Source organism: Suillus paluster (assembly GCF_016628075.1).
Source record: "Suillus paluster strain FC165 chromosome Unknown EDB91scaffold_56, whole genome shotgun sequence".
Lineage (NCBI taxonomy): Eukaryota > Fungi > Basidiomycota > Agaricomycetes > Boletales > Suillaceae > Suillus > Suillus paluster.
In genome coordinates this window covers 153,643-179,349 of record NW_024537616.1, presented here as the reverse complement: position 1 = coordinate 179,349, position 25,707 = coordinate 153,643, and the positions used below count along the sequence as shown (strand labels likewise).

The 25,707-nt window shown below is 49.1% G+C and overlaps 10 protein-coding genes across 10 annotated transcripts; 7 read left to right on the top strand and 3 right to left on the bottom strand.

Moving 5' to 3' along the window:
• Positions 1-166: 166 nt before the first annotated feature.
• EDB91DRAFT_1150861 (DUF300-domain-containing protein) lies at positions 167-3,131 on the top strand. The gene is made up of 7 exons (XM_041319407.1): positions 167-405; positions 466-577; positions 644-751; positions 777-825; positions 884-1,079; positions 1,134-2,607; positions 2,633-3,131. The coding sequence occupies exons 1-7, from the start codon at positions 245-247 to the stop codon at positions 2,762-2,764; spliced, it is 2,232 nt and encodes a 743-aa protein (XP_041174085.1). The 5' UTR covers positions 167-244; the 3' UTR covers positions 2,765-3,131.
• Positions 3,132-3,294: 163 nt separating this feature from the next.
• EDB91DRAFT_659818 (uncharacterized protein) lies at positions 3,295-4,098 on the top strand. Its single transcript, XM_041328015.1, has 3 exons — positions 3,295-3,478; positions 3,541-3,645; positions 3,728-4,098. Exons 1-3 carry the CDS (start codon positions 3,360-3,362, stop codon positions 3,753-3,755), a joined length of 252 nt encoding a protein of 83 aa, XP_041174084.1. The 5' UTR covers positions 3,295-3,359; the 3' UTR covers positions 3,756-4,098.
• EDB91DRAFT_660122 (uncharacterized protein) lies at positions 3,755-5,968 on the top strand. The gene is made up of 5 exons (XM_041328016.1): positions 3,755-4,232; positions 4,286-4,318; positions 4,367-4,651; positions 4,709-5,649; positions 5,711-5,968. The coding sequence occupies exons 1-5, from the start codon at positions 3,942-3,944 to the stop codon at positions 5,889-5,891; spliced, it is 1,731 nt and encodes a 576-aa protein (XP_041174083.1). The 5' UTR covers positions 3,755-3,941; the 3' UTR covers positions 5,892-5,968.
• Positions 5,865-12,074, top strand: EDB91DRAFT_1330163 (uncharacterized protein). The gene is made up of 10 exons (XM_041325341.1): positions 5,865-6,384; positions 6,862-7,118; positions 7,178-7,236; positions 7,293-7,485; positions 7,541-7,765; positions 7,821-8,742; positions 8,790-9,743; positions 9,809-10,878; positions 10,931-11,659; positions 11,711-12,074. Exons 1-10 carry the CDS (start codon positions 6,035-6,037, stop codon positions 11,728-11,730), a joined length of 4,779 nt encoding a protein of 1,592 aa, XP_041174082.1. The 5' UTR covers positions 5,865-6,034; the 3' UTR covers positions 11,731-12,074.
• Positions 12,017-14,813, bottom strand: EDB91DRAFT_659806 (P-loop containing nucleoside triphosphate hydrolase protein). Its single transcript, XM_041328014.1, has 9 exons — positions 14,440-14,813; positions 14,368-14,376; positions 14,103-14,313; positions 13,460-14,053; positions 13,239-13,407; positions 12,949-13,178; positions 12,624-12,897; positions 12,420-12,571; positions 12,017-12,359 (listed from the first exon to the last, which is right to left on the bottom strand). The coding sequence occupies exons 1-9, from the start codon at positions 14,526-14,528 to the stop codon at positions 12,204-12,206; spliced, it is 1,884 nt and encodes a 627-aa protein (XP_041174081.1). The 5' UTR covers positions 14,529-14,813; the 3' UTR covers positions 12,017-12,203.
• Positions 14,814-14,979: 166 nt separating this feature from the next.
• Positions 14,980-17,007, bottom strand: EDB91DRAFT_1150834 (galactose oxidase). Its single transcript, XM_041319406.1, has 7 exons — positions 16,950-17,007; positions 16,230-16,896; positions 15,937-16,126; positions 15,382-15,684; positions 15,241-15,300; positions 15,136-15,188; positions 14,980-15,076 (listed from the first exon to the last, which is right to left on the bottom strand). Exons 2-7 carry the CDS (start codon positions 16,662-16,664, stop codon positions 15,068-15,070), a joined length of 1,050 nt encoding a protein of 349 aa, XP_041174080.1. The 5' UTR covers positions 16,665-16,896; positions 16,950-17,007; the 3' UTR covers positions 14,980-15,067.
• A 740-nt stretch (positions 17,008-17,747) lies between these two features.
• On the top strand, positions 17,748-18,694 carry EDB91DRAFT_1251623 (uncharacterized protein; the record flags this gene model as incomplete). Its single annotated transcript, XM_041323403.1, has 2 exons — positions 17,748-17,907; positions 17,958-18,694. The coding sequence occupies 2 exons, from the start codon at positions 17,748-17,750 to the stop codon at positions 18,692-18,694; spliced, it is 897 nt and encodes a 298-aa protein (XP_041174079.1).
• Positions 18,581-19,132, top strand: EDB91DRAFT_1150831 (uncharacterized protein). Its single transcript, XM_041319405.1, has one exon. It carries the CDS (start codon positions 18,740-18,742, stop codon positions 19,124-19,126), a length of 387 nt encoding a protein of 128 aa, XP_041174078.1. The 5' UTR covers positions 18,581-18,739; the 3' UTR covers positions 19,127-19,132.
• A 650-nt stretch (positions 19,133-19,782) lies between these two features.
• Positions 19,783-20,432, bottom strand: EDB91DRAFT_1150828 (uncharacterized protein). Its single transcript, XM_041319404.1, has 4 exons — positions 20,312-20,432; positions 20,205-20,261; positions 19,949-20,153; positions 19,783-19,895 (listed from the first exon to the last, which is right to left on the bottom strand). Exons 1-3 carry the CDS (start codon positions 20,402-20,404, stop codon positions 19,965-19,967), a joined length of 339 nt encoding a protein of 112 aa, XP_041174077.1. The 5' UTR covers positions 20,405-20,432; the 3' UTR covers positions 19,783-19,895; positions 19,949-19,964.
• A 1,161-nt stretch (positions 20,433-21,593) lies between these two features.
• Positions 21,594-24,448, top strand: EDB91DRAFT_1084624 (NAD(P)-binding protein; the record flags this gene model as incomplete). Its single annotated transcript, XM_041315797.1, has 16 exons — positions 21,594-21,854; positions 21,908-21,953; positions 22,008-22,148; positions 22,207-22,272; positions 22,321-22,389; positions 22,469-22,515; positions 22,566-22,662; positions 22,712-22,745; positions 22,962-22,995; positions 23,095-23,424; positions 23,478-23,523; positions 23,573-23,833; positions 23,884-23,952; positions 24,005-24,060; positions 24,116-24,280; positions 24,389-24,448. 16 exons carry the CDS (start codon positions 21,594-21,596, stop codon positions 24,446-24,448), a joined length of 1,782 nt encoding a protein of 593 aa, XP_041174076.1.
• Positions 24,449-25,707: the final 1,259 nt, after the last annotated feature.

Below are 25,707 nucleotides of genomic sequence, written 5' to 3'. Positions count from 1 at the left end.
CCCTGGCTATTGGCGATTTTTCTACAGTACTTGAAGCTTGAAGCTTGAACTACTTATTTAACTTACCTCGGTCGGAGGTTCCGGCTCTCCGAAGTTAGATGAATTATGGAATGGGAATTATTTAATATTGTAGGAATTTGTGTGATATTACGTAATGACTGCTCGTGCTTCATTTGCAGTGTGTGGTCAACTCGTTCGTCATCAAACAACGCTCGTCAATAATTTGCTGCATGCTGCAGGTAATATGGGAATTCTCCCAGACTTGACCCATGGGCGTGGCGCGGGCTCTGGCTTGCCACTTCCTGTTCTCCTCCTTGCTGGAGTATCGACCTTAGTAGCAGTGACTGTGAGTGGGTTGTCGATATGGCTGCAGCTAAGAAACTATAGGAAGCCCCTCCTGCAAAGGTAATTCCATTTTGAGGTTTTAATCGCTAAAGAATATATGCTGAGCCATGATGTGTGTAGGATGGTCATCCGGATCATGCTCATGGTCCCCATTTACGCCTTGTCATCCCTCATTTCCCTGTTCTCATTGGACGCAGCATTCTTCATTGATGTAGTACGAGATATATATGAGGTGCGTTACTGTCTATGCAGCGGAGGTCTTCTCTGTAAACTTTGAACATCTATTTTCATGATTTAGGCTTTCGTCATTTACTGCTTCTTCGTTCTTCTGCTTGATTATCTGGGCGGCGAGCGCTCGCTTCTTATTCGACTCCATGGACGACCGCCTATCCCAGCCATATTTCCTGTCAGTCTTTGGCGACGCGAGGTAGGATGTCAGCGATCCATACACATTTCTCTTCATTAAGCGAGGAATTCTGCGTCAGTAGCCGCCGTCCGAAGTTTATAGTGGTCATTGCTGACAGGTTTCCACTGATAGAGTATGTGCAAGTCAAACCTGCGTTGGCAATCGCCAGCCTCATCATGAAAGCAACTGGAACATATCACGAGGGTGATTTCCGGGCACGATCCGGGTATCTATATGTTTCAATCGTGTACAACGTGTCCATTTGCCTTGCATTATATTGCCTTGCAGTTTTCTGGATGTGTGTAAGCGATGATTTGAAGCCATTTCGGTGAGTCGCCAGACGTTTTCTTGGCTATCTCAAATTCATCTGCCGGCTTTTCAGTCCAGTACCAAAATTCCTTTGTGTTAAGGGAATTCTCTTCTTTTCATTCTGGCAATCCATTGCTGTCTCAACTCTAGTTGCGGTCGGCGTCATAACCAAACTTGGACCATACACGGACAGCGAACACATATCTCTTGGACTCACCGACACTTTAATTTGTGTCGAGATGCCGTTCTTCGCTATCGCGCATATGTACGCATTTTCCTATAGAGACTTTGTCAAGTCATCCCTATCTGCTAAAGTCTATGTTGCACGGATGCGCATGGGGTATGCCCTTCGGGATGCATTTGGCCTGAAGGACCTTGCTGAAGACACTAAAGCAACTTTGCGCGGTGAAGGCATCAATTATCGTGCGTTCGAGCCAAGCGAGGGCGGAATGCACGTCGGGGCAGCGAGGGAACGAAGGATACGAGCCGGCTTGCGTTATTCCGCAGGCGGAAAGCGGAAATATTGGCTCCCGGAGGTGACAGGTCTAGGAAATGATGGAGACGTCGTCGCTCCACTGCTCGCGGAAGATGCAGAGGATGTTGTTCACATTGCACCTGACATGCAATATCAGGAACAACGGCAAACTATACGAATGCCCGGTGATGACATGGACGTGGAGGACGACGAGTATGCGCTGCACTTCAATGAGGCACTGGCCACCGTGGATGACTTACTCTATGACCACGCGAAGAAGTACGTCTTTGGCGACTACGCGTACCCTGTTGTGGATGTCAGCTCTGAAGAAGCGCGTTCTGCGATGTGGGCCGAGGAAGAGAGAATTGTTAGAGAAGGAGTGCACATTGGTGTCCACGGAAATTCCATTGGTGCAAGCGGCAGCAGAGGCTACGGTGCAACAGACACCCGGGTTGGTCAAATACGAGAGTGCGATGACGGCAAGGACGAAATGTTTGCTTCGGAAGGTGTAGGTGATTTTGAAGAAGGCGGTCGGAGGGCAGAAGTTGATGCATCGAGGAAGTTGAGGTGGTTGAATACCAGGAGTAATGGAACCCCATCACCATCAATATCTGGCTCGTTAAGTTCATCTGCAAGTGGATTGGGTTCAGGAAAACATCTACGCTCCTCAGGGCCACCATCCCGACATGACTCACAGACATCTCGTGCATCGGGCCCGAGATTGCTTTCTGGAAGCAATATCAACGTCCGCGCATCGTCCCCATACCTTCATTCTTCGCCTTCGCATTCTCGATCGAACATTGGTACTTCATCACCCCGCTTACTGTCTTCGGGACCACATCCACAAGCACCCCGTTCTCCTCATCCTCCACTCGCGGAGCCAGACGCCGTAGACCTTGTGGTGTCTACTAATACGCTCCTGGTGCCTTCAAGCTCGCATGCTCCTCATACTTCACCACGCGCTACAGGCTTAAAACGTGTTTGGGATCAGGAAGGAGATATCCGCGTTGATCCTTCGACTGGGTCAGAAGTAAACGACAGGTGGTCTAATGACCATCGCGCCGTCCTCAGTGTTGCTTGAAGTTGACGACACACAGGATATACGGAAGGAGGAGCGTAATGTTCCAGAGGTGCATGAGCCAGAGGAAGTAGTGCGTGCTGAGACGCCACCCCCATATGCTCGGGCTTGGACCTATGGGATGCAAGAGTCCAGGAGAGGACGAAGATAATCCGTGGACGTGAAATCACGACCGCTCGTTAAGGTCTCAGACGCTCGACAGGCATGCCGAGATACCCACTCATAACTTATGCACGTTGTATAACATTCATGTAGCACTTTTGATTATCAAAGGCTGTCTTTCGAAAGTGAGTTACCGGTATGAAATAGCTTGGTGCGATCATACTTAGGTTCTCGTCAAGTCTTCCCTGATGTGCATGGCGACATGCTACTTCTTAGCTACTTCTGTAGTTCAAATTCTCTTCCCCGTGTCAAGCTTTCGCATAATAGCCTCCTGACAAAATATGTCTCTGTGGTCACTTGCCGGATAGGCATATTGCACGTATGACGTCATTCGCTTGCTTTTTTCCATCCTACTCTACGCGCGTCGCGAACGTCTCTCTTCCCCTTCAAACTAGTCTCGAGTCCACCGCTGCACACTAGTACTTCGCAGCTAAGTATAGAACAACTGTGGCTGTGGTGGCGTCACGCATGACAATTGCTCCCTTCTCTTCTGCGCAGCCAGTCAAGCGACTCAAGCCAGTCAAGGGTTTACCTACAACAACTAGTTGACCTACCCAACATTAATATTATTGCTGCGACGAAGAATGTTCAAGACAGCAGCAACAAAAATTGCCCATAATTCCACTATCCCCGCTCTTGCCGGCAACAGTGACCTGAGACAGTTTCAAGATCTCATTAATGCGGAGAAGGTCGTCCTGGTCTCGTGCGTTTACCTCATATATCGTATTTATGCGCTGTTAATATCCTTGTCGCTTGGTTGTACAGGATTCAGAGGTTGGGCGTTGATTTGACCAGGGCTGCGGAGTCGCTCAGGGCGTGGGGAGTCGGTGAGGGTGATGACCTCGCAGTGAGTGATGATTTTGTCTGGGTGTACGTGGTGCAGTTGTCCTTCATTCTATAACGTTCATGCAAAGCTTCATGGGATGACTCGCATGCCCTGTGACACTTACAGACGCGTAGACGAGCTCCACATCTTGTGATGCGGAGCCGAATACAGTGTACATTTCATCCAATACCAATGACTCTATGTACACCCACCATTTCTAATTATCAGCCCTCTGACCAATAAATTATAGGACATACTCAGTGCATCCACGACCCTACTTGTTAACTTTTCTGCTGCGCTGAGTGCGTACGCCAGTACGCATCATGGAATCCGCGATACCATGAAGTCTGTACGGACGCGCGAGGAAGCACTTGATGATGTACGTCGACGACGACGGCGCGTTGGAGCCTCTGCAGACAGTGCAGAGAAGAAGCTCAACAAGATGAGCCCTGAACACAAGAATCTCCCAGCACAGACTGATGCACTTAATCGATTGCGTGACGAGATGCGCGCAATGGACGGCGAGATTTTTCGCGAGGAGGCTGAGTTGGGCGATTTTAAGAGACGATGTGCGAAAAGCTGGATGCAGGCCAAGTTCGGAGGTCTTGCAGAGTGCTGTGAGAAGGGTGTGGTGAGTCATTCTGTTCTTTCGCTGGCTCTCCTCCTCACTTTCTTTTTACGCAGATCGTTGCTAACATAGGCAAAGCCATCATTGCAGTATGTCTGATGTATGCTCGCGAGTCTCATCATGACCATGTTTTACAGGAAATTCCCGAAGACGTGACGCAACCAGGACTTCCTCGAGCGTATTATAGCGCTCAACCACGTGTCAGTGCCCTTGTCTCTGAGGCACAGCGCGGTGTTGCGCAAGTAGCCTTTACGACTGCCCCATCTGCCCGCGTTGGCCAAGGAGAGTATGAGCAAACATCATCCACCCAGACCTCGCCAAAGATGCAAGCACAACAGTCCTTGTTGTCGGGTTCTCCCTATTTACCTGCTCCGCGGGTAGGTAGCGGGCTCAACATGGGCGGCTTTGGGGACGAATCCTTGGTGGGATTAAACAAGTCCAACTTGCGCTAAAATATCTAATCATTTTGACATTGACAGTCTCCTCCGAACCAAAACCAGCGCACAGAATCTGCGGACGAACTGGGCGTCTCCACACCGACCTCAACACACATAAACCACTTTGCCTCTGTCCCTGCGAGGGGCTCAAGCTTAGGCGTTTTGTTACACGACGGAGCGACTCCCTCGACCCCTCCTCTCTCGTTCTCGCGGCAACCAGATGCGGCGCCCTCTAGTCCCTCAGCCCTTCCCATGCACGATATATCGAGCTCTTTGACCAATTCCATCGCCGATGCCCTAGCTCGCAGTGATTCCAACTCGTTCAGCCCGAATCGGCCCTCGGTCGATGATCCCGCCCCACAGTACGAGCCGTTCGTTCCTGGCTCAGGTGCTCCATACACTGGCGTTGGAGACACGCGTAGAAGCAAGAGTCCAAGTTTACCGCCAGGAGCGGCTCCTGCTGCAATTCAGGCATGGGACGGCGGTTTGGGCGCTGGAATTGAGGAACAGCGTGCTATGAGTGAAAACAACGACCACGCGACCAGTATTACGAGTGTTAGTGGAAACGAACGGACAATGAGCATCACTGGGCTGAGCGACAGGCGGACATCACAGGAGTCGGTGGGTGGCATGCCATATGACCGCGATGAGGACGCCGAAGATTCTCAACAAAGTGAAATTGCGCTGCAAAGGGGAGACCGACGATTGAAGGTCGGAACTGAGGAGGATGAAGCGGATGGAGAAAGTAGCAGACCTTCGCCTGGGAGGACAGAAAGTCGGAAACGTATCCCGCGTGTGCCTCCGCCCCCCGTAGACACTGAGCTACCAACACCGCCAGAGCGTACCAGGATCGCATCTCCGCTTTTACAGCAGCCTACTTCAGAAGATGACGGAGACGATGAGCATGCACGCAATGCAGCAGCTGCGCGCGAGGTCTCTCGTGAACTAGATGCACTATCATTTAGCGCGCCTGCACCAGTGACGTACTCTACCCATCCCACTCAATCCCGAGCCCCACCACAAGGTTCTTACATGTCAGGGCAGGCTCACCCACCTCAATCACATCAACAACTACAAGTCCACGCTCCTCAACAAGTGCCTAATCAAGTCTCTCGGCCGCCTTCGCCCCTTGCACCACCTAATGCACCATTCGCTCACCGTTCTGTTTCGCCTCATACCCAGATCAGCGTTGATCCAGGTGAATCACGTCCTCTACCACACATAATTGCTTCGAGGAGCTGCTCGCCTCGTGCCACATCACCCCGACTCCCACCATCTTCTTTGTCATCTGTGCAATCGCCTGCTTCCATCTCCTATAGGCCACAACCTGAGTACCCTCGACCGCAGCCGCCGTTCTCGTCTCCGCTCATGGCGAAGTCTACGTCATCACTGACCTCGGGTGCTCCCGGTGGTCCGCCGCGAATGATCTCGGCTGCTGCGTTCCGCAGGCCCGGTCGCACCGGAAGCGAGTCTGGGTCAACATTAACTCCAACAGGATACGGGCCAGCAGATACTTCACCTCTATCCCTCCACCGCCCATCTGCATCGCCTGCATCTTCTATGTCACGGAAATCTGGGGCAATGCGGAGGTTGTCTGTAGTCAACCCAGACCCAGTCCAACACGATGAAGAGGAGTTCGATTACATATCGGCATATACGGGAGGAGACGAGTCAGGAGGGGCGCAGGCGCAGCAGAGTGGGGGATATGGACAGGGGAGGTATGTTAGTGACCTTGAAGCTCGATGATCTGGACGAAGATGTGTCTATGTTTGCACTTGGGACTGTATTGCTCTGGATGGAAAGGAATTATTGATACTGTTGTATGTATGTGCTTTTTCATTGGTGTTTGTTCTGATGTTATGTTAATTCTTCTGTATTTTTTATTCACAATGCAATCTGTTATGATGACCTTTTTAGCTGAAGGCGGGCGGCTATCAAGCGCGCTGATGCTGAGTAACCGGAAGTCAGGGTCAGTGAAGGACCAGGGTGCTGTAACATCAAGGAACCGCTGATGCGGTGCAGACTCTGTATTGCCCTTATCTCAACCTTATCTTTCTCTATTCGACAACCCCCGCACAGAGGTAGCCAACCATCGGTCCACCAATGATGGACAACTTGGTCGATCGTTCTTCAGAGTAGGCTTTCTTGTCCATTTCTCGCCTCCAAGCATATATTGATTTTGCTTCACGATGCAGGCGAACAACCTTCCAACGAGCATGGGAGGAATACGTCACACAGTTGGCTCCTAAGAAAAAGCAACGGCGATTCCTGATGAATTGTGCCCGTGTTGTTGAAGAGCGTTCAGGCGGCTCTCCAGCTTCAGTTATTAACGATGCTATCAGCGCGGCAGAGAAGAAGCATTCCATGCAAACCTCGCGGCGCATAATTCGCAAATACATCGATCCCGTTGTGAACGTCCTCAGCGACTTCGATGCCATCATTAGCACATTGAGTGGGTTCAGATACAAAGTTTGATTCGCGGTCTACCTTTAATCTGACATCTCTTGTAAGTTTCTGTGGACCCTATGCCAACTGCAATCATTTGGGGTGCCTTGAAAGTTATCATTGATGTAAGTATGTTTCTCCTCATGAATCAGGGCAACTGTGTCTGAGCATAAAGTATCAGGGTCTTTCCAGATTTTCGAACCTCTTTGAGACGATCAAGAACGAACTTCGGTCCCTGAGAGACCAATTGGAAAATATCACAGACCACGAGAATCTTTATGGCAAGGATGAGAGGATGCAAAGGCTCCTCTGCCAGTCCTACTTCAACATCATCCGCTTTTGGCACAGAGTTGATAAGGAGTGTGATAATTGTGGTTAGTCGAGGGTTTACTCGGATGATATTGCGTTCATGCTAATACACTTTGAAAGGCTTTGCTCTGCTGAAGACGGTCACCCCTTTTAGCACGAAGAAACTGAATTCTATCATCGGAGATATGCGGGGTGACTCTCAAGAGATAAGCAAGCGTGCTAGCATGCTTAAGGCAATGGGGTCAAGGGGGGAGCAGAGAGAAAAGGCAACCGAGCGTCAGGAAGCTGCAGATGAGCGTCGGGCACAGCACGAATACCGAGAGGAAAAGAAACGCGAGGCACCCAGTTCGTACATGACGGCCAATGACTATGTTCATTGTATCTGACAAGATTTCGATAGGAGAGCGCTTTAACAACCTCTGTTCTTTGCTATCCTCTCTTGACACGAATGCGCCGAACTTCCTCAGGCGGGACAAGCATTTACAAAGCCACCTCTCTGGGACCTGCGAATGGCTACTTGACCATCCTGATTTCGTCGCATGGTCGGGTGACACCTCTCCATCTCCAATTTTGTGGATCCATGGCCCGCCCGGATCCGGAAAATCTACCCTTTGCTCAATCATCAGTCATACGCTGAGCTCGAGATTGGAAACGGTGGCGTTTCATTTCTGCGACTTTGCCCAGCACTATAAACCTTTTGAGACATTGCGGATGTTGGCGCTTCAACTGTTATATAAATACTGGACGGACGTACACGATATTTCGCAAGAGCTATATGACGTATCCCAGTCAAGTCCATCTGTCTTCGAAAACGTCCAGAATATGATCAAGGTCCTCGTCAAAAACCAATCGAAGGTGTATTTTCTTCTCGACGGCCTAGACGAAGAAACAACAGGAGAGAGATGGAAAGATACAGTGGATGTACTTCAGTTTCTTATCCAGCTCACAAAGGACTACCCTACCAAGGTTCGCCTCTGGTGCAGCAGCCAACCCCGCCCGGTGATCAAGAAGGAACTCGAGGGTTATTCACACATCGACATCAGCGTCCACGCCCACAAGGATATAGCTTTTTACCTGTCGAAATCTATACCCGAAGCCGAGGAGCTGGGGACACTAGATCAGGAAAAAATCTTGCAAGACTTGCATGGACGGGCTGAATGCAGCTTCCTCTGGGCCAACCTCATGATCAGCGAACTTCAAGGGTCAGCTACGAGCCTCAGAGAGATGAAGCAGTCCGTCGAAAGAGGGTTCCCGTCCACCTTGCTAGATTATTATAGCTTATTCTTCAGGCGGTTCAAGAAGTCGTTGCGACCACTTGCATGGTACGTGCTCACACGATTCTCAAGAGAAAGGCTAAGCTCTTCAACAGCAAATTGTTTGCCTTGATCGTTTTTGCTCGTCGGCCATTGAGGCTTTCTGAACTGCAAGAAGCTATATGGTGCTTGAACAGCAAGTCTCCTGGATCCCTTAATCCAGAAGATAAGCCGTTTCTGAAGCAACTACATGAGGTATCTCAGCCCCTCATCGAGATGACCAGGGTGACTGGGCCCCAAGCCGCTGATAGCCAAGAGGATTATACCTGTCGTCTTTTTCATTCGACTCTACGAGATTTCCTCGTGGAACACCCAAATATCCTCTCTGAGGCAGACGACCCAATGGCAGATCTACAGATAAGCGCCGATGTAGCTGTCGATGCATGCTTGCTTTACCTGTGTCAGACCAGATATGCTGAGTCACTGATCAGGCGGGAAGGTCGCTGGGTCGACGCAAGAGGAGACCCAGTAGACAACCAACATTTCCTAGTTTATGCGGCAAAATACTGGGACAAACATCTTGACGACGCTGCTGAACAGCACAGAAAAGAGCTTCTTAGACGCCTCGAGACTTTCATCACTTCATCCAACTTTCAGACATGTATTCAGGTCCAGAGCTTATGGGTCGAGTTACAATTCTGCGTCTTTAGGACTATCGATAGCGATGAACGGTGTCGTTTCCTCCGACGAGTTTTTCCCTCGTGGTTCTCACAGGAGACGGACATTGGGATGAAGCTCTGGCAGGATTATCGACATTTCTTGCACGAGTGGAAATACTTCCTTTCTTGCGGAAACTGTCATATGGCAAATCCCAAGTGTGGAGTCTTGCCGTACTTGGGACAGTTGGACCGTATTTGGTTCGGTGCACTCGGACCATCGAATTTTCTATCGCGACTCAAGAGTCGGTGCAAAAGCTTTGTTTTCCAACTGGAAGACGAAGAGTCCGGAGTTGGGCGCTTCTTTGACGTCGTCGGAGATGACGGTGACACACTCATGATGTTGCGGATACAGTCAGTAACAAACCTCCTGCATGAGCACATAAATTCCTTACTAAAACGATGGCCGCTGTTCCTAGGTCATCTGAAGGGACTATCCTTCAATTTGCATGCGAAACCTGGTCTTTAGCTGGACAGCACTTGCCAGTGAAGGAAAAATGCCAGATCATTCAAGAGTCCCCCGCACTTTGCAACTGGCCTTTGTATGTCGGCAACGCTGTTCACTTGCCATTGCAGATAGGCAAGGCATCCCCAGCTGCTTTTAGCACTGACTGCCAAACCCTTCGGATTGGCACCAAACTATTCGCGAAAGATGCTGCGGGAAATTTTGAGGCTATCCCTCAGCTCCCACTACATCGCCATCAATCCCCTGTGTATGTGGAGGAATTTTGTCGTCGTGATCGCTTCGTTGTGTTAGCCTGCAGAACCAAGTTCTCCGCAAGAGATGTCTTGGCTGGAGATTCTTTGGACACAACCGAATTAAAGTGTTCTCCGAGTCCTGGCACGACATCGACAAGACATCAGGATGATAGCTCGGATGACGAGTCGACCGCAAACTCATCGACGGAATCCGAAATCGAAACGGACTCAGAGGATGATGGGTACGAAAGCTGGAGTGAAAGCAGCACCATGTTTTCCGAGGATTATATCTTCGATGATGACATGATTACCCCTTGGGCGGATCACTTCCGCGACGAAGATAAACATTCTAAAGCTAGCGATACAGAAGTCGACTCGGATTTCGATGAGGCTCTAATTGAATCTGACTCTGGTGACGACGAAGACCCTGTCTCGCCGTCTGCTTTCGGTTACGGAAAAAAACGTAGAGAAGACGAGTATGATTGGGATGAAGATCATTCATCGGACGAAGATGGCTATAGGAACTTTGCAGGTGGGCGGATTGGTAGGCATGGATCTCACAAAGCAGCGCAGGCAACAATCACTATTTTCGACACTCAGACATCTCCTGAGCCCGTGCAACTTTTCCATCTCACTCGGCCCCTTCAGTCTAAAGTCTATGGCTCGCCGCCTATCATTCATCCGACCGAGCCACTGGTTGTTTGGCCACTTGGTGGTGGAGACGTGCTCTTCGCCGATTTCATAGATAAATCATACTTCGTGCGTAGACTGAGGCCGTCCACCTTACATAGTAAGTTGCACCAACCTCCATTCAATTCATGATGCTAATTTATCAACACAAGCACGACACATTTTCATGAAATGTCAATTTTCTGCATGTGGTCGCTTTTTGCATATTGCTGCCCTCGAAGGCCAACAACCCATTGAGACGAAAGATTTGGTCAAGCAGCGCGCGATCAACATTGCGGTTCTGGTCTCAACCTATCGTCTTTCCCGCAGGAAAACAAGTCGTTCACCCCCTACCCTCATTCACCGCATCCGGGTCAAGTTAGGCTCCAAGGAATCTTTGTCCGTCACAAAACTGCCATACACTGTGACTTGGACTCCGGAAGATATCTACATCACCTGCAGTGATACAGCGCTCCGAGTTTACCGCATCCCACTATTTAAGCCAGCGAAAGAGGCTCAGGAGGAAGAGGATGTCATCCTGATGCCACGGAAGCCTGTCTTTCTGCCAGAGAGCTCATTGCATCGCCAGGTGCATTATTTTCCGAGCAAGAGTAACAAAGAAGGCTGCGGAGAATCAACTGCACGCATCATTATTGGCAGCGAAACCAGAAAGCAAGCAGAACAAGTACTCGAACATGGTGTAGAGTTCTCTACTATTGGACGTACCTTCGTCACGGGACAACGAGGAGAAATTTCTCCGCCAATTGGCTGCTATATAAACGAGGAAGTTGACCTCGGCGGATGGGGCAGATCTTATGATATCACAGAGATTCCTGTGCAGCTAGGCATTGGTTGCTTGGACCGTCGTTTAGAGAGATTCGACCCTGATGATGATTGCGATTGTAAGTGTCAAATCTTTCGACCGATTGCTGGCTTGTTCAATTTCTCTCCAGTGGAGCCTTATATCTATTAAAGAGGCAGTAAGAAACGGAGATCTGTACCAGGTATAATGTAATGTGGATGTAGATTACGAGGTCAAGTACCTTGGCCGGACATCGATACTCACCAATTGACAATTCATGCGGCTGTCCCCACACGAACTACCGCTCTAAAATCCAAGTTGGTGGGAAAACGCTCCAGAAGTGCTTAAGCCCAAGTGGTATTGAAGCCTCCTTCACCGGTTAAAATCACAACGCTATCCTACCTAGCCCATCGTGGCCCTGCCCGTATTGTAGTAATTGCCATTGGAGCAGGGGCTGGCGGCCTAAGCCTAGCAATGGCAAAGTAGCTCAGATGATGATGATTATGATGAGGATGGCTACACGACGAACATGCTGGAATCTGAGTCTAGGTGCTGACTAAGCTATGGAAGGGGCCGGGAGACCCCAAACACCTAGTCCCCAACTGTGGAACCCTCAGTCCACCGTGACACCCAAGCATAGGACACTAAATCAACGTTGTAATCTGATTTTCCAAACTCTGTTCCCCCCTCGCCTTGCTCCAGTCTCTCGCAACCTCAAGCACAGTGCGAATGTGCTCTGCAGAGAGTGGCGAATTCTGATCAAACGAGATTGATTGTGCGGTGCTGATGGTGTTTTTAATCTTTCATATTCATTCAGGTTGCATTAGCTGTGCGTAAGGATCAACTGCGATGCAACATACCTGACGTCCGTTCATACTTTCCTTGGCTAATGCATCAATCTCATCGTCAGTTATGCTACCAGCGCCCGCAGTTTTCGCGATAAATGTTTTCCAGATTTGCCTGCGCGAGGATTCGTTCAACTGAGGAAAGTGCACCGTGAAATGTATACGACCTAGCAGCACATGTGAGTAGATACCATAATAGACTGCATAGCTGGCACATACTCTCGAAGGCCAAATCACACTGCGCAATCATGTTTGTGGTCAAGAACAAAATGCCTTGATAGTATTCCAGCTGCCTCAGGAAAATGGACACGAGCGCGTTTCTTATGACGTCGTTGCTGCTTCTCTGGTAAAGGAATACGTCCGCTTCGTCAAGTAAAAGTACAGCCTTCCACTTCTGCGCAAGCTCAAGTATTTGAATGAGCGCTTTGTCGACGGCCTTGGCATCTGTGCCCAGTTCGCCTGCGGAGACGTAGTACAACGGACGTCTTGTAACCTTGTTAAAAGAAATAAGCGCCATCCGAATGTAAAACATGACTTGTAGTACCTCGGCGACGGCCTCTGCAGTAAGCGTCTTACCGCATCCAGGAGGGCCCGCAAGAAGACCGACGAGGCCCTTTCCTTTCCCTTGAACGATGTCGTCAAATTGTGACGTCTGACTTTCATGTTGTTTGACGAGCGCATGTATCAGCGACTTTTGTTTGGGACCAAGAACAAGAGAGTCGAAGGATTCTTGAGACCACGCAATATCTTGAAGACGGTCTAAAGCGAAGCCGCCTGGGAAATGTAATTCAGTTAACACTGGAAACATGTCATCAAACAACATCGATCCCTTACCCCACTCCTTGACTCCGAAACAGAATCCGAGTACGACAGGGGTGCAGATCATGTGTTGCTCATCAGTGAGCTCGTCACGATTGAGTCGTCGGTATACTGTGAGATTGAAGGAACAGTTGGGCTGAAAAACACGGAATCCAGCAGGATCAATCATGACTCGTCCATAGGTCTGTCAAGTTCAGTTACTTGGGGATCTCAGTGAAAGAAGTCGAATGTCTTACATTGAACTTGCGAAATTGGATTTTGTCTTGCGCAGTGACGACCTCGCGCAAAGCAGGTCCGGATATTTCACCATAAGCGTGAGCCACGAGCCCCGCGAATTTCCGACCTCTTTGAATGGCGTGTTCGCATAGCGCACCCTGATCGTGATAAAACCGAAGCGGGAACACCGGCAACTCGTAAATCTTGCGGGTCCCTTTGAATGCGTCGATCTCGATTGGTTCTTGCGCGATTCCAAAAATATTTCCATCATTGACAACGATGTCGCAAGTAATCTCTGCGTACACGGAACGATCTTTTCTTTCGCGAATCAGGAACCTTTGAGCTTTGAGAATGCGTCGTTGTTCTGTGTATTGGTGGTGATTAAAGACCAAGGTATTTGCAGGAAACAGCGCCCAAAGAAGATCAAATGTGATGGATTGATCAGCTATTAGACTTTGAAGATCTGCGAAGTTGCCTGCGTGATCTTCTTGAATGTATTGAATGGCGACGTTGATGTCTGCGATCAGAGCTTCGTCGCGGGGATCCTTTGACATCTCTTTCTCTAGTCTGTCTTTCAGACCATCGTAAGAGAAGAAGAGCAGTTCGGGTTCGCACTAGGACACAAATGAAATGATGAGGTAGAAGCTTTAGGAAATGACTTACGACCGGTGCACTTCGCATGAGTTCTAGCCCGTCAACATCCTTGTGGATCGCGGTCAACACTTCACATAATGCTAAGCTCCTGATGTCAATTTCCGTTTGTACATGTCGTCCCTTGTGATCGATTATTCGCCGAACAATGAGGACTGGCTTCTTGTGGTTAAGTTTCTTGGTTGGTTTACTTGTCTTTCGATAGACAGTGGCGAAAGTTCGTCTTGGCGTCCGTCAGTGTGAGGGCACACATCGAGCGATGATGGGATTAACTTACTGATCAAAACTTCCGAATCAACATATCAGTATCATGATCTAGCAAGCCTGAGAACAGAAGTTGTTTACTTACTACTCATCATAGCGAGCTATGCGTGAGCGAGGTAATGCCGCCTCTGCAACTTCGCAGCCTTGTTGACTTTTCTGCTCGTCAGTAGCCATGATAACGAGGTGGGTGTTCTCAACGACAAGCGGTTAAGTTACATAAAGCTCAGGCCGGGCAATTCCAACAGGTGGTCTTTATAGGCAGGAGTACGTTGTGTTTCGCCGGTAATCACTAAATGTGCAGGCTTGGCCACTAGTATTGCCTCGTCGCCAAGTTCCGATCTCCATCAGGGATTGTCGGTGCTCTGCCATGCTGCCGCCTCTGCAACTTGTTTGTGATGTGACAAGTCAACTGGGCAGTGTTCCACATGTTGGGCCCCATGACATGTTCAGCGCTCAGCCGTCAAGATCGCTTGAGCGAAGCTCAGGGCCTGGCATAGGAATGATTAGGTAAGAAATCTTCTCACCTTGTCATCCTGGCACCTACAGAGTTAGATGCCGAATACAGTAACAAAGGATACAAAGAGATTTGATACGCCAACCTGATCGCTAGAGCAGAGAAAAAAGAAATTACAGCAGTAATAAGAGCATAGGAAATGAGGCTTGCAGAAGAAACACGAAAGCGTGTACACTGTACACGTACAACGCAAGTTTAATTATATCTCCTGTGCTTATCACAACTCTATGTATGTATATTTTTAATTGGATAAGCGCACGTACTTACCTTTGGGACAACATGAAACTCAGAGTTGCACATCCCCAACCCATACTTCCCCACTGCGCTCGTTCGAACTAAGCAGACCACCCGAGAGAACTACTCGAGTATTACCTTCAGGAGCCGTATAAGACGTTGAAGGGATCCAGCCACGGCCCTCCGGAGTTGAACCACCTGTGACATGAGATTAGCCGACGGATATTAGATGGCTTTGGCCTAGGCGCGAAGTGGAGTCGCGGACTAAGATTATTTCACCTTCCAAAATCAACTTCCTCCACCCTAACGCACCCTCGCGCCATACCAGCGCCCATACATCATCTCGGAATTTCCCAGCGCCTGCATGACCTAGGCTGGAGGCGTCATACTCGCCGTGGTATAGCAATGCGACTCCAGTGCCATCAGGTGTGGAAAGAGGAACAAGACCGTGGACGGAGCGTGCTCCAGGATATCCCTGTTGCGGATCGGCAGACGGCACAGTGGTTGTCCAGGAGTTAGTACTCGGTGTGAAAATATCTACGGGTGGTGGGGTTGAGGTAGGAAGTTGGTACCCAGCGAAACCTGAGAAAGTGCGGGGTATTAGTTCAATTCAGTTGATGATTTAGAGATAAGGACGGATGAAATAATGATGACTATCAAAGAAAAAATGTCAGGGAAATTGACTGAAAGAACACAGAAGTCTGGCGCATATAAAGGGTAGAACAAAAAGAACGTGAAGCATCAAACTTCATTTGTTTGATAAGACAACATTGAAAAGCGGCGATCACGAATATCGCAGGTAAAGCGCACATCAGATATAGAAGAGCAACATACCACCGAATCGAATGATCACTTCCTCATCGGTCGCAGACGTTGGAAATTTGACAGAAGCGATAGCAGTGCCGCCACACGCTGGATCGGGAGCGTCTGCGCAGCGAGACCACTGAGAGGACTGGAGATCGTAAGAGTGGAGTGTAGAAAGGCGACCAGAGGCAGGACACCCCGCATGGATATACAACTTTCCCTGAATACAAATTCCGATCAGTCACCGAGAACGATTTCAGGAAAAGAGCGAATTGCGAATTAATCGAACGCTCGTGAAGTAAGGCGCTTTCGCAAGGACTCACATTAGCCATGACAGAAGCATGATAGCTTCTCGTTGCGGGCTCGTCGCCTTTACCCTCCAGCCTCTCCCACACCACCTCATTTTGCAAAATATGTCCCTTCCATACGCCTGATTGCTTGGGGTCTAGAGGTGCCGGATCAACGCCGCCTCTTCCACCCCACATGTACAAGTTCCCGCCATCAAACACTGTTGTCGCGCCCACCCGGGATTCTGGCTTCGATGATGCGGACAAAGTGCGCCACAAACCAGCATTGTCCGCTACGGACTGCTGGGTGGCGCTGTTCAGATCGAATGCGTAAACGTCGCCATCCACAGGCTTGCGTGGCTGGACCTCGCCAGCATAGAGCAATAGGGTGCCGTTATCCGCGATCGAAGCACAGTGAGATGATCGTGCTTTACTTGATAGAGATGTTAGACATGTCCACCGGATCGACATCACGTTAGGTTAGGAACGTGTCGTTACAGAGACTTTATGTAAGTAAGGGGGAAGCGATATATCCTAGACGATTAGCAGGAAGACAAATATGACAATGGTCGCGATGAGGCTACTTGTCTTGACAATCGATAAGCGCCAGCACGCAAGATACAACAACCAGCTGGGGCCCAGGCTGCCCAGCTGACCTTAGACTTTGCAAATGTCATCTTTTGCAAAAGTTTACTTTTGTGCGCTAACAATTCGAATCACAGCTGCGACCACAATTAGCTGACAATAATAGTCTACTCTCCCACAGGACAGGACAAGGATCATGACCTAGGTCAGATCTCCACTATGATACTACTCAAACTCGGCGTCGAAGTTACTTGGACATTCCTCCCCCAGTGAATCTGGCGACATGATGCGAACGGTTTGGGATGAAATGCCTCGGAAGGCGCTCCGGACCTCGTTTACCCGAATGTTCTGCAGGCCAGGGTAGACATGTGGATTCACAGCTTCTGGTAAGTAATACGAGTCCGAGGTGGTTGAACTTCGCTTACTTCCGAATACCCAAGGTCTGGTTGATATCATTACCATAACTGTGAACCTACAATTACAAGTGACGTTGATGCAGCACAAGCGTACACCTCTATCGGGATAAGAAGGGGCAGAAGCTGCTACCGTGCCTTGAGCGCCCATGTCCCAAAATAGGTCTCCCTTTCATCCAATATCGGTCGGGTCCTTATTGTCTACATTCCCGGGCTTGATCAAATGAGCTTCGGTGCTATACCAGAAATACAATAAACGCACTCCCAGATTCGCCATATGGTCCCAATGGATGGGAAAGTAGATACAACATGCAAAGACGGGGATCCCTCGTTCGCATTCAAGGCCCTTTTTGTTTAAGAGCCATATGAATAACCCGGACCCACAGCGACTCCTCCCATCCGCTGGGTCCTGGAGCCCCCTTGCTAAGACACTGGACTTACCTGCACTTTGTACCTATCTTTCTGTAGCGTCTGGCACCTACAACCTCACCCCACACCCGAATATCTGTAGCACATAACACTTTAATACCCAAATCATCAGCAGTTAGCATCCGTTATGGCAACACATACATACCCTCCCCCTGAACCTCATACCATCCCACCACCGACGAACAACACCCTGTCGTCGAAGGAGCGCTCTGCACTAGTGCGCTCGACCAAGAAGCTAGGACGTATGCTCGGTGATATCCCGCGGTTTATCGACGATATCGAGGATCGTGAGTTTATCGTTCCCTCCACTCACCTGTATAGTGCTGATAAGGCGCAGAATTCGTCATGGTCACGCCTCCGCGACCACTCACTCCAGCTGGACCCTCCAAAGAAGAAACATGGAGGAGTCGTAAACCGACTCACCTTCCCCCACTTATGAAGCTCTCTGGTGGCATTGTCACGGACTCCGAATCCTCACCTTTGCCCCTACGCACTGCACCCGCACGGCGTGCTAGCATCGTATCTACTTCCTCTAACATGTCTTCTATTCACGATCAACTTCCCACTCCTTCCAAGGAGGCTGCGCACCGACGCAGCAAAATGGAGCGGTTAAGAAGGAGGCTGGGCGAAGAGGTTCCAATGGAAGCTGTATTCCCAGCCACGCCTGGCCTGAGGACAGCCGTCCCACAAACCGCGAAGCCTGAGCGCTCGCGTCACCATGGCCGCTCGCGGTCTGTGCACCCCTCGCACGACGATACCATCACATTCTCAATAGATCATCATCACACTGTCATCCTAAAAACGTCCACACGAGCTAATCACCCTCACTCACCTCATCGTCCCCACCATTCGCATAAATCCGCACACCGTCCGCCACCATTACCTATGAACGGACTACCACCATTGCCCAAGTCCAAGCATTCCCGCATCTCAGACGAAGCGGGGCTATTGGGCGTGAGGGCAAAGGCAGCCGCAGGCTCTAAAATCGGCGGTGCAGATTTCAAGGCTGCAAGACGCGCCAAACGGGAGGGCTTCGGTGAAGTTGAGATGGTCGGGTTCATGGGTGGTTTTTAAGCCTTAGCCGTGTCGTCATGGTGGATATATGCATGTCTCACAGACATGCAGCGCTCTTGCGTGGAGTTATTCTACGCTCTGGGGATCTTGAGGTTTCGGTATGTTGATCTATGTGGGTCTTGTTATGCTTTTATGCTATCTGTCTATGTTGTCTATGTTGTCTATCACTTTCTCTGTCATGACGCCACGTACCTGCATGCCACTGGGCTGGACCCTGTACCGATCGATGGCTTTGGCGTCGATGATGATCTTTTTTACGTTACGTTAGTAGTTTTAATATTTGCACGCACCGAGTGGGATGTACATGTATATGTACGCTTGGCTATTCGATATTCGAGAGTTTCTTCACTGAACTTGGCAGATTCATCGAGCAATCTCTCCATGTCTTCTCATTTGCACAGTTGCACGCGACCAGGTGCTTGGAGAATCTGAGGATATCCCATCTGAGTGCATCATGATGGCGTCGCCTACATCCGTGCAGTTGCTTGTAGCGTGGAGGGATGTGGATGACGACGACGACGACCTTGTCAAGTCAGGATAGGTGCCACGAGGCTTGTTGTCAACTTGTTGTAAATGACAACTTTGCGATCCTCCGGAGTGAGAAAACCACGGCCACTTCCCTCTCCGTTTTTATTTCGGCCGACATGCATGCACTCTGCTCATGAGATTGACGAATGCATCTGCAGCAATCTCGGATGCCATTTTTCCTCTGGTCGGCGGTTTAGGAAATTTTCCTTGGTCTCCTACTCGTTCATCCGCAAGAATGAGCTTGCCACCATGTGCTTTCAGGTGTTCATCATTATCCCTCCACGTCATGACACTGCCCAACAGGTCTAGCTGGGTTAATTTTGGCACTACTTGGGCAAGGCGTCGGGATCGAGGTTGTTCTGTCCCGATAGAATGGGGAGAAAGGACCCACACGATTTGATAACCAGGAGCTCTATGCCAGTGTGCAGTATTCGAACAGAAGGTTGGCGCTTCGCCGGTAAGCCTCGGTCGTATGAGGTCAACCACATTGAGTGTCGAGGTTGTCACCTCGTTCCCGTTCTGTGTGACAAGTTTCTGCGTGCATAACCAGAGATCTACTTAGTTGGAGGAAGACGCTTTTCAATACTCCTCTTGTTTTTGTCACTGATTCATGTAAGGGTATAGATATTACACAAATTATCCTATATATGTACGAGCGTAATTTAGCCCCATGCTTTTTTTGGAATCAGCATCGCGAAAGATGTCAAGCACGAACAAGGAACTCACGAGCAGCTACAATGGCTTATGCGCTTTCGCTGGCCCACCAAATACCCTTCATTTTCCAAACTAGCCAGAGTGTCAGAAAGCAGCCAACGACATACATAATTATCCGCATCTGCCTGACGCCGCCTGCGCCAGAGAGACCGAATGCTTGCGCAGCTCGTCGGGAGGACTGAGACAAGGACGTTGAAAGGCTAGAGAAAGCGTTTCCCTACGTGCAAATATTAATATTTCAAAGCAAAGAGGGTAATCACTGCGGTACTGTGTCATCAAGAGTCAGATGTTGTCTTTCAGCATCCTCGTATATGTCTGTGGTAACCTGAAAGACCGTTCAGAGGTCTGCAGAAAATGAGGTGGTATGGATCATACTCCGCGAAGTGTGCGTATCTTTGAATGTAATTCATCTAGTCGCTGGTCATTCTGTGCTTCATAGGTGTCTTCTGTGGTTCGTGACGAAGACATGTGGAAGGACTCCGAAGGAGAGGTAGCGTGGGAAAGCAATGTAACGAGTTTCTAATGTCTAATTTCTGCTAAATTATCATATCACCAACATACCATATCTCCAACATACCCCAGAGTCGTATGAACTGACTGGTCCACTCCAGTGACTCCACCTCATTCCAACAAAATGTAGGCTTTCAGGGTCCTACTTTGGAAAGTTGAAGCTGGATTACCTTTACTACGGTCGGCAGTCGGCAGCCTGTACAGTCAGTTCTTTGTGTCCCAGTTTTAGCTGCTTCGGCGCTCGTTCAAAAAACGGAATGGAAGAGTATGTATAACGCTACCCTGTAAGTCCTGGGCGCTGAGTTGCCGCGCCTTGTCACGAGATTGGAGTTAATCAAACCTTTTTGCTGTTAGTCGATGAGAAACATGCGATCCTCCTGGATTTTCTTGGTTAGACTGCGTTGCGCAGGTGATTCACGAAGTCATCTGGTTAGCTCGTCCGTCCATCATCGACCCAACACATACAGATAATTGGAAACCGCCCGTTCAAGTTCAATGTGGTCTGCCGGAAGATATCGTCAGTGTCATAAGCTACAGGCTTGCATCGAAGGAAGCACGATTCATCACTGGCAAGTTCCTTTGCCGCGGTAGATCGCGACATAGCTGACTCCGTTCGATCCCACAGGACAATGCGTAAGAACGACTACACGCGTTGATCGTGGGTCCACAACAGCAACTGGCCCGTTTTCGAAGCAGCAATAACGAAAACCACGAATCTTGCACGATTTGGTCGTAATGGCAGAGGTAATATCCATCAGATAGTTTACGCCACGAGGTATTACAGCGATTTACGGCCGACAGCTTCATCCGTTAGCATCGATCATGTATAATCCTACACCCCGGAAACAGTTTGATAGGCTTTCACTCCGCGTCCCGAAGCACGCTTAACGGAACCGATTACACTACCGCACGAGGTTCCGAACCATCCACACTGCACCAGGGCTACGGTCCACACGAGGGAACGTCGTAATCGTTGTCGTTGTCTTTTATGGCGAGGAATATTCCAAGAGCAAGTTAGTGTGTGAATGTGACGAATTACGACTCCTCCAAGCGATTATGAAAGGGGCCAGGATTCCTCTGGCGTACTATATAATCTGATGGCACCACTGTTGTTAATCTGGCAAGCCCATCATCTTCTACAATATTCATGTCGCCTCAGAAAGGGATCGCGCTTATCACAGGATCTGCTCAAGGCATTGGTCGAGGTATCGCTATCCGGCTTGCGAGGGACGGCTTCGACATCGCCTTGAACGACCTCCCTACGAAACGTGAGCAGCTGGCTGCTGTGGCTATTGAAGTCGAGGAATTAGGACGCAAAGCGTGTATTGTGATTGCAGATGTGACAATCGAAGAGGAAGTCAAGAACATGATCGCTGATACCGTAAAAGGGCTGAGTAGATTGGATGTGGTAGGACCCTGAGCTCTCCCTCTGACAGTCAAAGGTCGCTTATGGTTTCACAGATGGTCGCTAACGCTGGCATTCCAGCAGCCAACACAGTCTTGGCCAGTAAGCTTGCAATTCTTTTTCGAGTATGCGCTGCAAGTTCATGACATGGGGTAGCCACTGTTGAAGACTGGGAGCGCACGTTCGCGGTTAACGCCCGCGGAGTTTTCTTGTGTTATAAACATGCCGCAGGACAGATGATATCTCAGGGCCATGGTGGTAGGATAATCGGCGCAAGTTCCATTGCCGGAAAGATCGGTAACTTACATTCCATATGAAGTTGAGCTCGAGTGGTTAATATGTGCATTATCTGCAGGATTTCCATCAGCTGCCGCATACTGCGCTAGCAAGTTCGCCGTCCGTGGATTGACACAGACGGCTGGTGAGCAGAAATACCTTCAATTGTGAATGATCACTGAATTTAGTCAAGCTCTTGAACTCGGAAAATACAATATCACGGTTAACGCCTATGCGCCGGGTGTGATACAAACCCAGATGCGTACGTTCCGTGTTAACATGTAATAGTTCGAAGCTGATCGCTTTCGTGAACTCAGTCGAGAGCATTTCTGATCAATCAGGAAATGTCAGCTTGACAGACGAGGATTCGACGAATTACCTCGTTCAGGTCCGCTCTTTCCTACATGCGTCTCAGTAAGGTTAGCTCACGTCGCGCAGCTGATGGGGAACCGACCAATCAAACACAATGGCCAACCAGAAGATATTGCGAGCATTGTTAGTTACTTGGCATCAAAAGAGGCACATTTTATTACAGGTGAGCTCTTATTTTCCGTTCGTTCCTGTGTTGTTTGACGCTGGAACAGGACAATGCGTAAGTGCACAGTGCTATCCACCTCAGTAAGTTTCAAGGTATTCACTATCCTGCAGATTTCTGTCGACGGAGGCATCGTTTTATCTTAGACGTCTTTTGAACACATTGTACAAAATGTATCTTCATCCACAATGGTGAAATTGTTTGTTTCATTCATGTTCAGCTGATAAGACTACGTTCGTTATCAGACGATTCTGGTATTGCTTTACAATTGAACTTTGTTGCTCGTGACATCCACCAAGTCGGCGCTTCAAAGCTTGTCAAGATGTCAAGCTTGTAAGCGCGTTCTATTCCCACTGCAGGGCGGCCAGGGCCTATGTCATGTGCTGCCGTCATTGTCATCGTCATGATAAGGAGCACTACAAGCATTAAAAGGCACTAATCTTCATCCATAATCTTGGAACTGCTCGATCGATACTCACGATGTCTCAACCCAAAGGTGTTGCCCTCATAACTGGCTCAGCACAAGGAATTGGCCGTGCAATAGCGATCAGATTGGCGCGGGACGGCTTCGATATAGCTCTTAATGATATACCTGCAAAGACAGCAGTACTAGAAGACCTTGCAGCAGAGCTTCAGCGAGGCGGGGAATCATATGGCACTTACCATCCCAGAACATGCATTGTGGCTTGCGACATCAGTAAAGAAGACGAGGTGAAGCGCATGATTGATACTGCAGTTGACGTTCTAGGGAGCTTGGACGTCGTGAGTAGCGGCGCAGGATGCATCGTCGTTGGACTCACGACATGCTGCCACAGATGGTTGCGAATGCTGGTATTAGTGCCATCACAGATATCTTAAATGGTTGGTAGATCGATCATGAAACAAACCTCGCATACTCACTTTCCCTCAGAAACCTTAGAAAGCTGGGAACGCGTCATGAAAATCAACGCTACCTCTGCATTCTTGTGCTACAAATACGCCGCAGTACAGATGGTGAGGCAGGGGCCTGGCGGACGCATCATTGGTGCCAGCTCCATGGTAGGAATACGGGGTAAGAGGTTATCCCCGATTCAAGTATGGCGCCTGAACTACGTCTATTATGAAGCCGAGCCCAACTTGCTGTCGTACAGTGCAAGCAAATTTGCTGTTAGAGCCTTGACGCAAGCGGCCTGTAAGGTTATCGTCTCATGCTCGTGGATTAGTACTGACGATCGTACCAAGCAATGCAACTCGGTCGATATGGAATCACGGTTAACTCCTATGCTCCGGGCATCATCGAAACACCTATGGGTACGTGCTACAGCATTATGTTTGCGTTCTGTCACTGTATAATTATGGACAGTCGTCGCATCGAGGGATGTGATTGCAAAGCGAGGCGAGGTCGACTACTTTCAACAGGTGTGACCAGGAGATTCATATCCACCATAACACGTCTCAGCTAACTGCATCACAGAAAATTGACCTCTCTGGAGTTGGATACATCGGACAGCCGGAAGATATCGCCAACACTGTTGCATACCTAGCTTCGAAGGAGGCCCATTTCATCACAGGCAAGCTTCCCATCTCGCAAGTGCTGTATGCAAACTCACCTGTAGTTCCGTGTGTATCAGGACAATGCGTAAGTTGCACTGAACTAATGGTATGTTGAGCAACTGAACACTAGGAACCGGTTATGCAGATATCCGTTGACGGCGGTCTGATACTGTCTTGACGATATTAATTGCAGCACCGACAAGCAACGTATAACTGTGCGGTGCCGAAGAAGCCAACACGAGATAGAATATAATTGTATATATGTACTTGTATTCCAGGGAAATGTTTAAATTGTATGGGATGGTTTCAAATTCGATATTCCATGTCGCATCGTGAGCGTACACGTATGATATGGAAGAACCCGTAAGGCACCGAGTTCCAGTGCCGTTGCACCGACACCACATTGCACAGGTTCAACTCACTCGTCTACATCCTTTGGAAGCAACAATGCTCCGAATTAGAGTTGATGAGGGCCTCATTTGGGATGGCACTTTACCAGTACGCCTTCCTCCATGAGGCTCCATCCGCATAACACTGCGCTATGACGAAAACGGTGTGCGGCACGAGCATAAGCACGTGTCGGTTTTCATCGAGCGACCGAGCATAAGAATATGCCCATGGTGAAGACGTTAGCGCCTAGCGATCGGTCCAGGCATTCCAGTGAGTGCTGTCAGGCGGGCTATGAAAGCATTGGTGCAGAAATAGACAGAAAAAGCGGTCAATTATGTTCTAGTACATGTATATAACCTAAAATACTACATATCTACAATTGTATCTAATTAATATTATTGTGGTGTGGTGGTGAGCCAGGGATGGGCTGGGAAGGGGGTGGGAAGAATTGATATGTGGAGAATATCCAAAATGGGCAGTAACGTTTTGGGTGTTGTGGGGAAATTCCCACCCCAGGTGGCCAAAAATGCGGAGGTCCCTCCGCTGATACATCAGTTCTATGGTTACAGGCAACTATAGCTATGCACTATACCATCACACTTCATCTATAATCATAGGTACATGATGTATCATTACAGTATGGCCGTAGCTATGGAGCACAACACTGGCTATGACTCGGATATGTGGGATAAATCACATAGCTACTATTGGCAATTGAACATGCTATAGGACAGTACTTATGTAGTTCTATGGATGACATGTAGGTGCTCTGTTGCGCTATGAAACATACATGGTAGTATATATTCTTGCAGTGTGCAACCGGTGGCCAAGCTTTTTCCTGATGTCGCAAACCTTATCCCGATGATGAACACCTATTTTCTCCACAAATCTCAATATGAATGTTCCTAACAGGCATGTTGGACATCCCGAAGATGTAGCTACTATCGTACACATATCAAAGGAAGCGCAGTTTATTACCGCGGTAAGTTCATAGCTTCATCAAGCATGCATGTTGCTCACGTAGCATGTGATGTCTCCAGGCGTGTAGCTCAAGAATTAACTGGTTTGCTGCACACAACCGATCTGATTTTGCTCCCAGATTTTGGTGGATGGTGGAATCAG

Bases quoted from the DNA above. Each gene is read 5' to 3' on its own strand.
- EDB91DRAFT_1150861 (XM_041319407.1), top strand. From the start codon at position 245: ATGGGAATTCTCCCAGACTTGACCCATGGGCGTGGCGCGGGCTCTGGC. The intron at 578-643 runs GTGCGTTACTGT...TTCATGATTTAG, and splicing joins TAGTACGAGATATATATGAG to GCTTTCGTCATTTACTGCTT. The intron at 1,080-1,133 runs GTGAGTCGCCAG...CCGGCTTTTCAG, and splicing joins GATGATTTGAAGCCATTTCG to TCCAGTACCAAAATTCCTTT.
- EDB91DRAFT_659818 (XM_041328015.1), top strand. From the start codon at position 3,360: ATGTTCAAGACAGCAGCAACAAAAATTGCCCATAATTCCACTATCCCC. The intron at 3,479-3,540 runs GTGCGTTTACCT...TTGGTTGTACAG, and splicing joins GAGAAGGTCGTCCTGGTCTC to GATTCAGAGGTTGGGCGTTG. The intron at 3,646-3,727 runs GTACGTGGTGCA...TGACACTTACAG, and splicing joins AGTGATGATTTTGTCTGGGT to ACGCGTAGACGAGCTCCACA.
- EDB91DRAFT_660122 (XM_041328016.1), top strand. From the start codon at position 3,942: ATGAAGTCTGTACGGACGCGCGAGGAAGCACTTGATGATGTACGTCGA. The intron at 4,652-4,708 runs GTGGGATTAAAC...TGACATTGACAG, and splicing joins GCTTTGGGGACGAATCCTTG to TCTCCTCCGAACCAAAACCA. The intron at 5,650-5,710 runs GTACTCTACCCA...ATGTCAGGGCAG, and splicing joins AGCGCGCCTGCACCAGTGAC to GCTCACCCACCTCAATCACA.
- EDB91DRAFT_1330163 (XM_041325341.1), top strand. From the start codon at position 6,035: ATGGCGAAGTCTACGTCATCACTGACCTCGGGTGCTCCCGGTGGTCCG. The intron at 7,119-7,177 runs GTGGGTTCAGAT...ATCTCTTGTAAG, and splicing joins TGCCATCATTAGCACATTGA to TTTCTGTGGACCCTATGCCA. The intron at 10,879-10,930 runs GTAAGTTGCACC...TATCAACACAAG, and splicing joins GAGGCCGTCCACCTTACATA to CACGACACATTTTCATGAAA.
- EDB91DRAFT_659806 (XM_041328014.1), bottom strand. From the start codon at position 14,528: ATGGCTACTGACGAGCAGAAAAGTCAACAAGGCTGCGAAGTTGCAGAG. The intron at 13,179-13,238 runs GTAAGGGATCGA...TACATTTCCCAG, and splicing joins TTTCGGAGTCAAGGAGTGGG to GCGGCTTCGCTTTAGACCGT. The intron at 12,572-12,623 runs GTATGTGCCAGC...ATGTGCTGCTAG, and splicing joins GTGTGATTTGGCCTTCGAGA to GTCGTATACATTTCACGGTG.
- EDB91DRAFT_1150834 (XM_041319406.1), bottom strand. From the start codon at position 16,664: ATGTCGATCCGGTGGACATGTCTAACATCTCTATCAAGTAAAGCACGA. The intron at 16,127-16,229 runs GTGAGTCCTTGC...ATTTGTATTCAG, and splicing joins ATGCTTCTGTCATGGCTAAT to GGAAAGTTGTATATCCATGC. The intron at 15,685-15,936 runs GTATGTTGCTCT...GCACTTTCTCAG, and splicing joins AGTGATCATTCGATTCGGTG to GTTTCGCTGGGTACCAACTT.
- EDB91DRAFT_1150831 (XM_041319405.1), top strand. From the start codon at position 18,740: ATGCAGCGCTCTTGCGTGGAGTTATTCTACGCTCTGGGGATCTTGAGG.
- EDB91DRAFT_1150828 (XM_041319404.1), bottom strand. From the start codon at position 20,404: ATGTCTTCGTCACGAACCACAGAAGACACCTATGAAGCACAGAATGAC. The intron at 20,262-20,311 runs GTATGATCCATA...ACGGTCTTTCAG, and splicing joins AGATACGCACACTTCGCGGA to GTTACCACAGACATATACGA. The intron at 20,154-20,204 runs GTACCGCAGTGA...ATTTGCACGTAG, and splicing joins ATCTGACTCTTGATGACACA to GGAAACGCTTTCTCTAGCCT.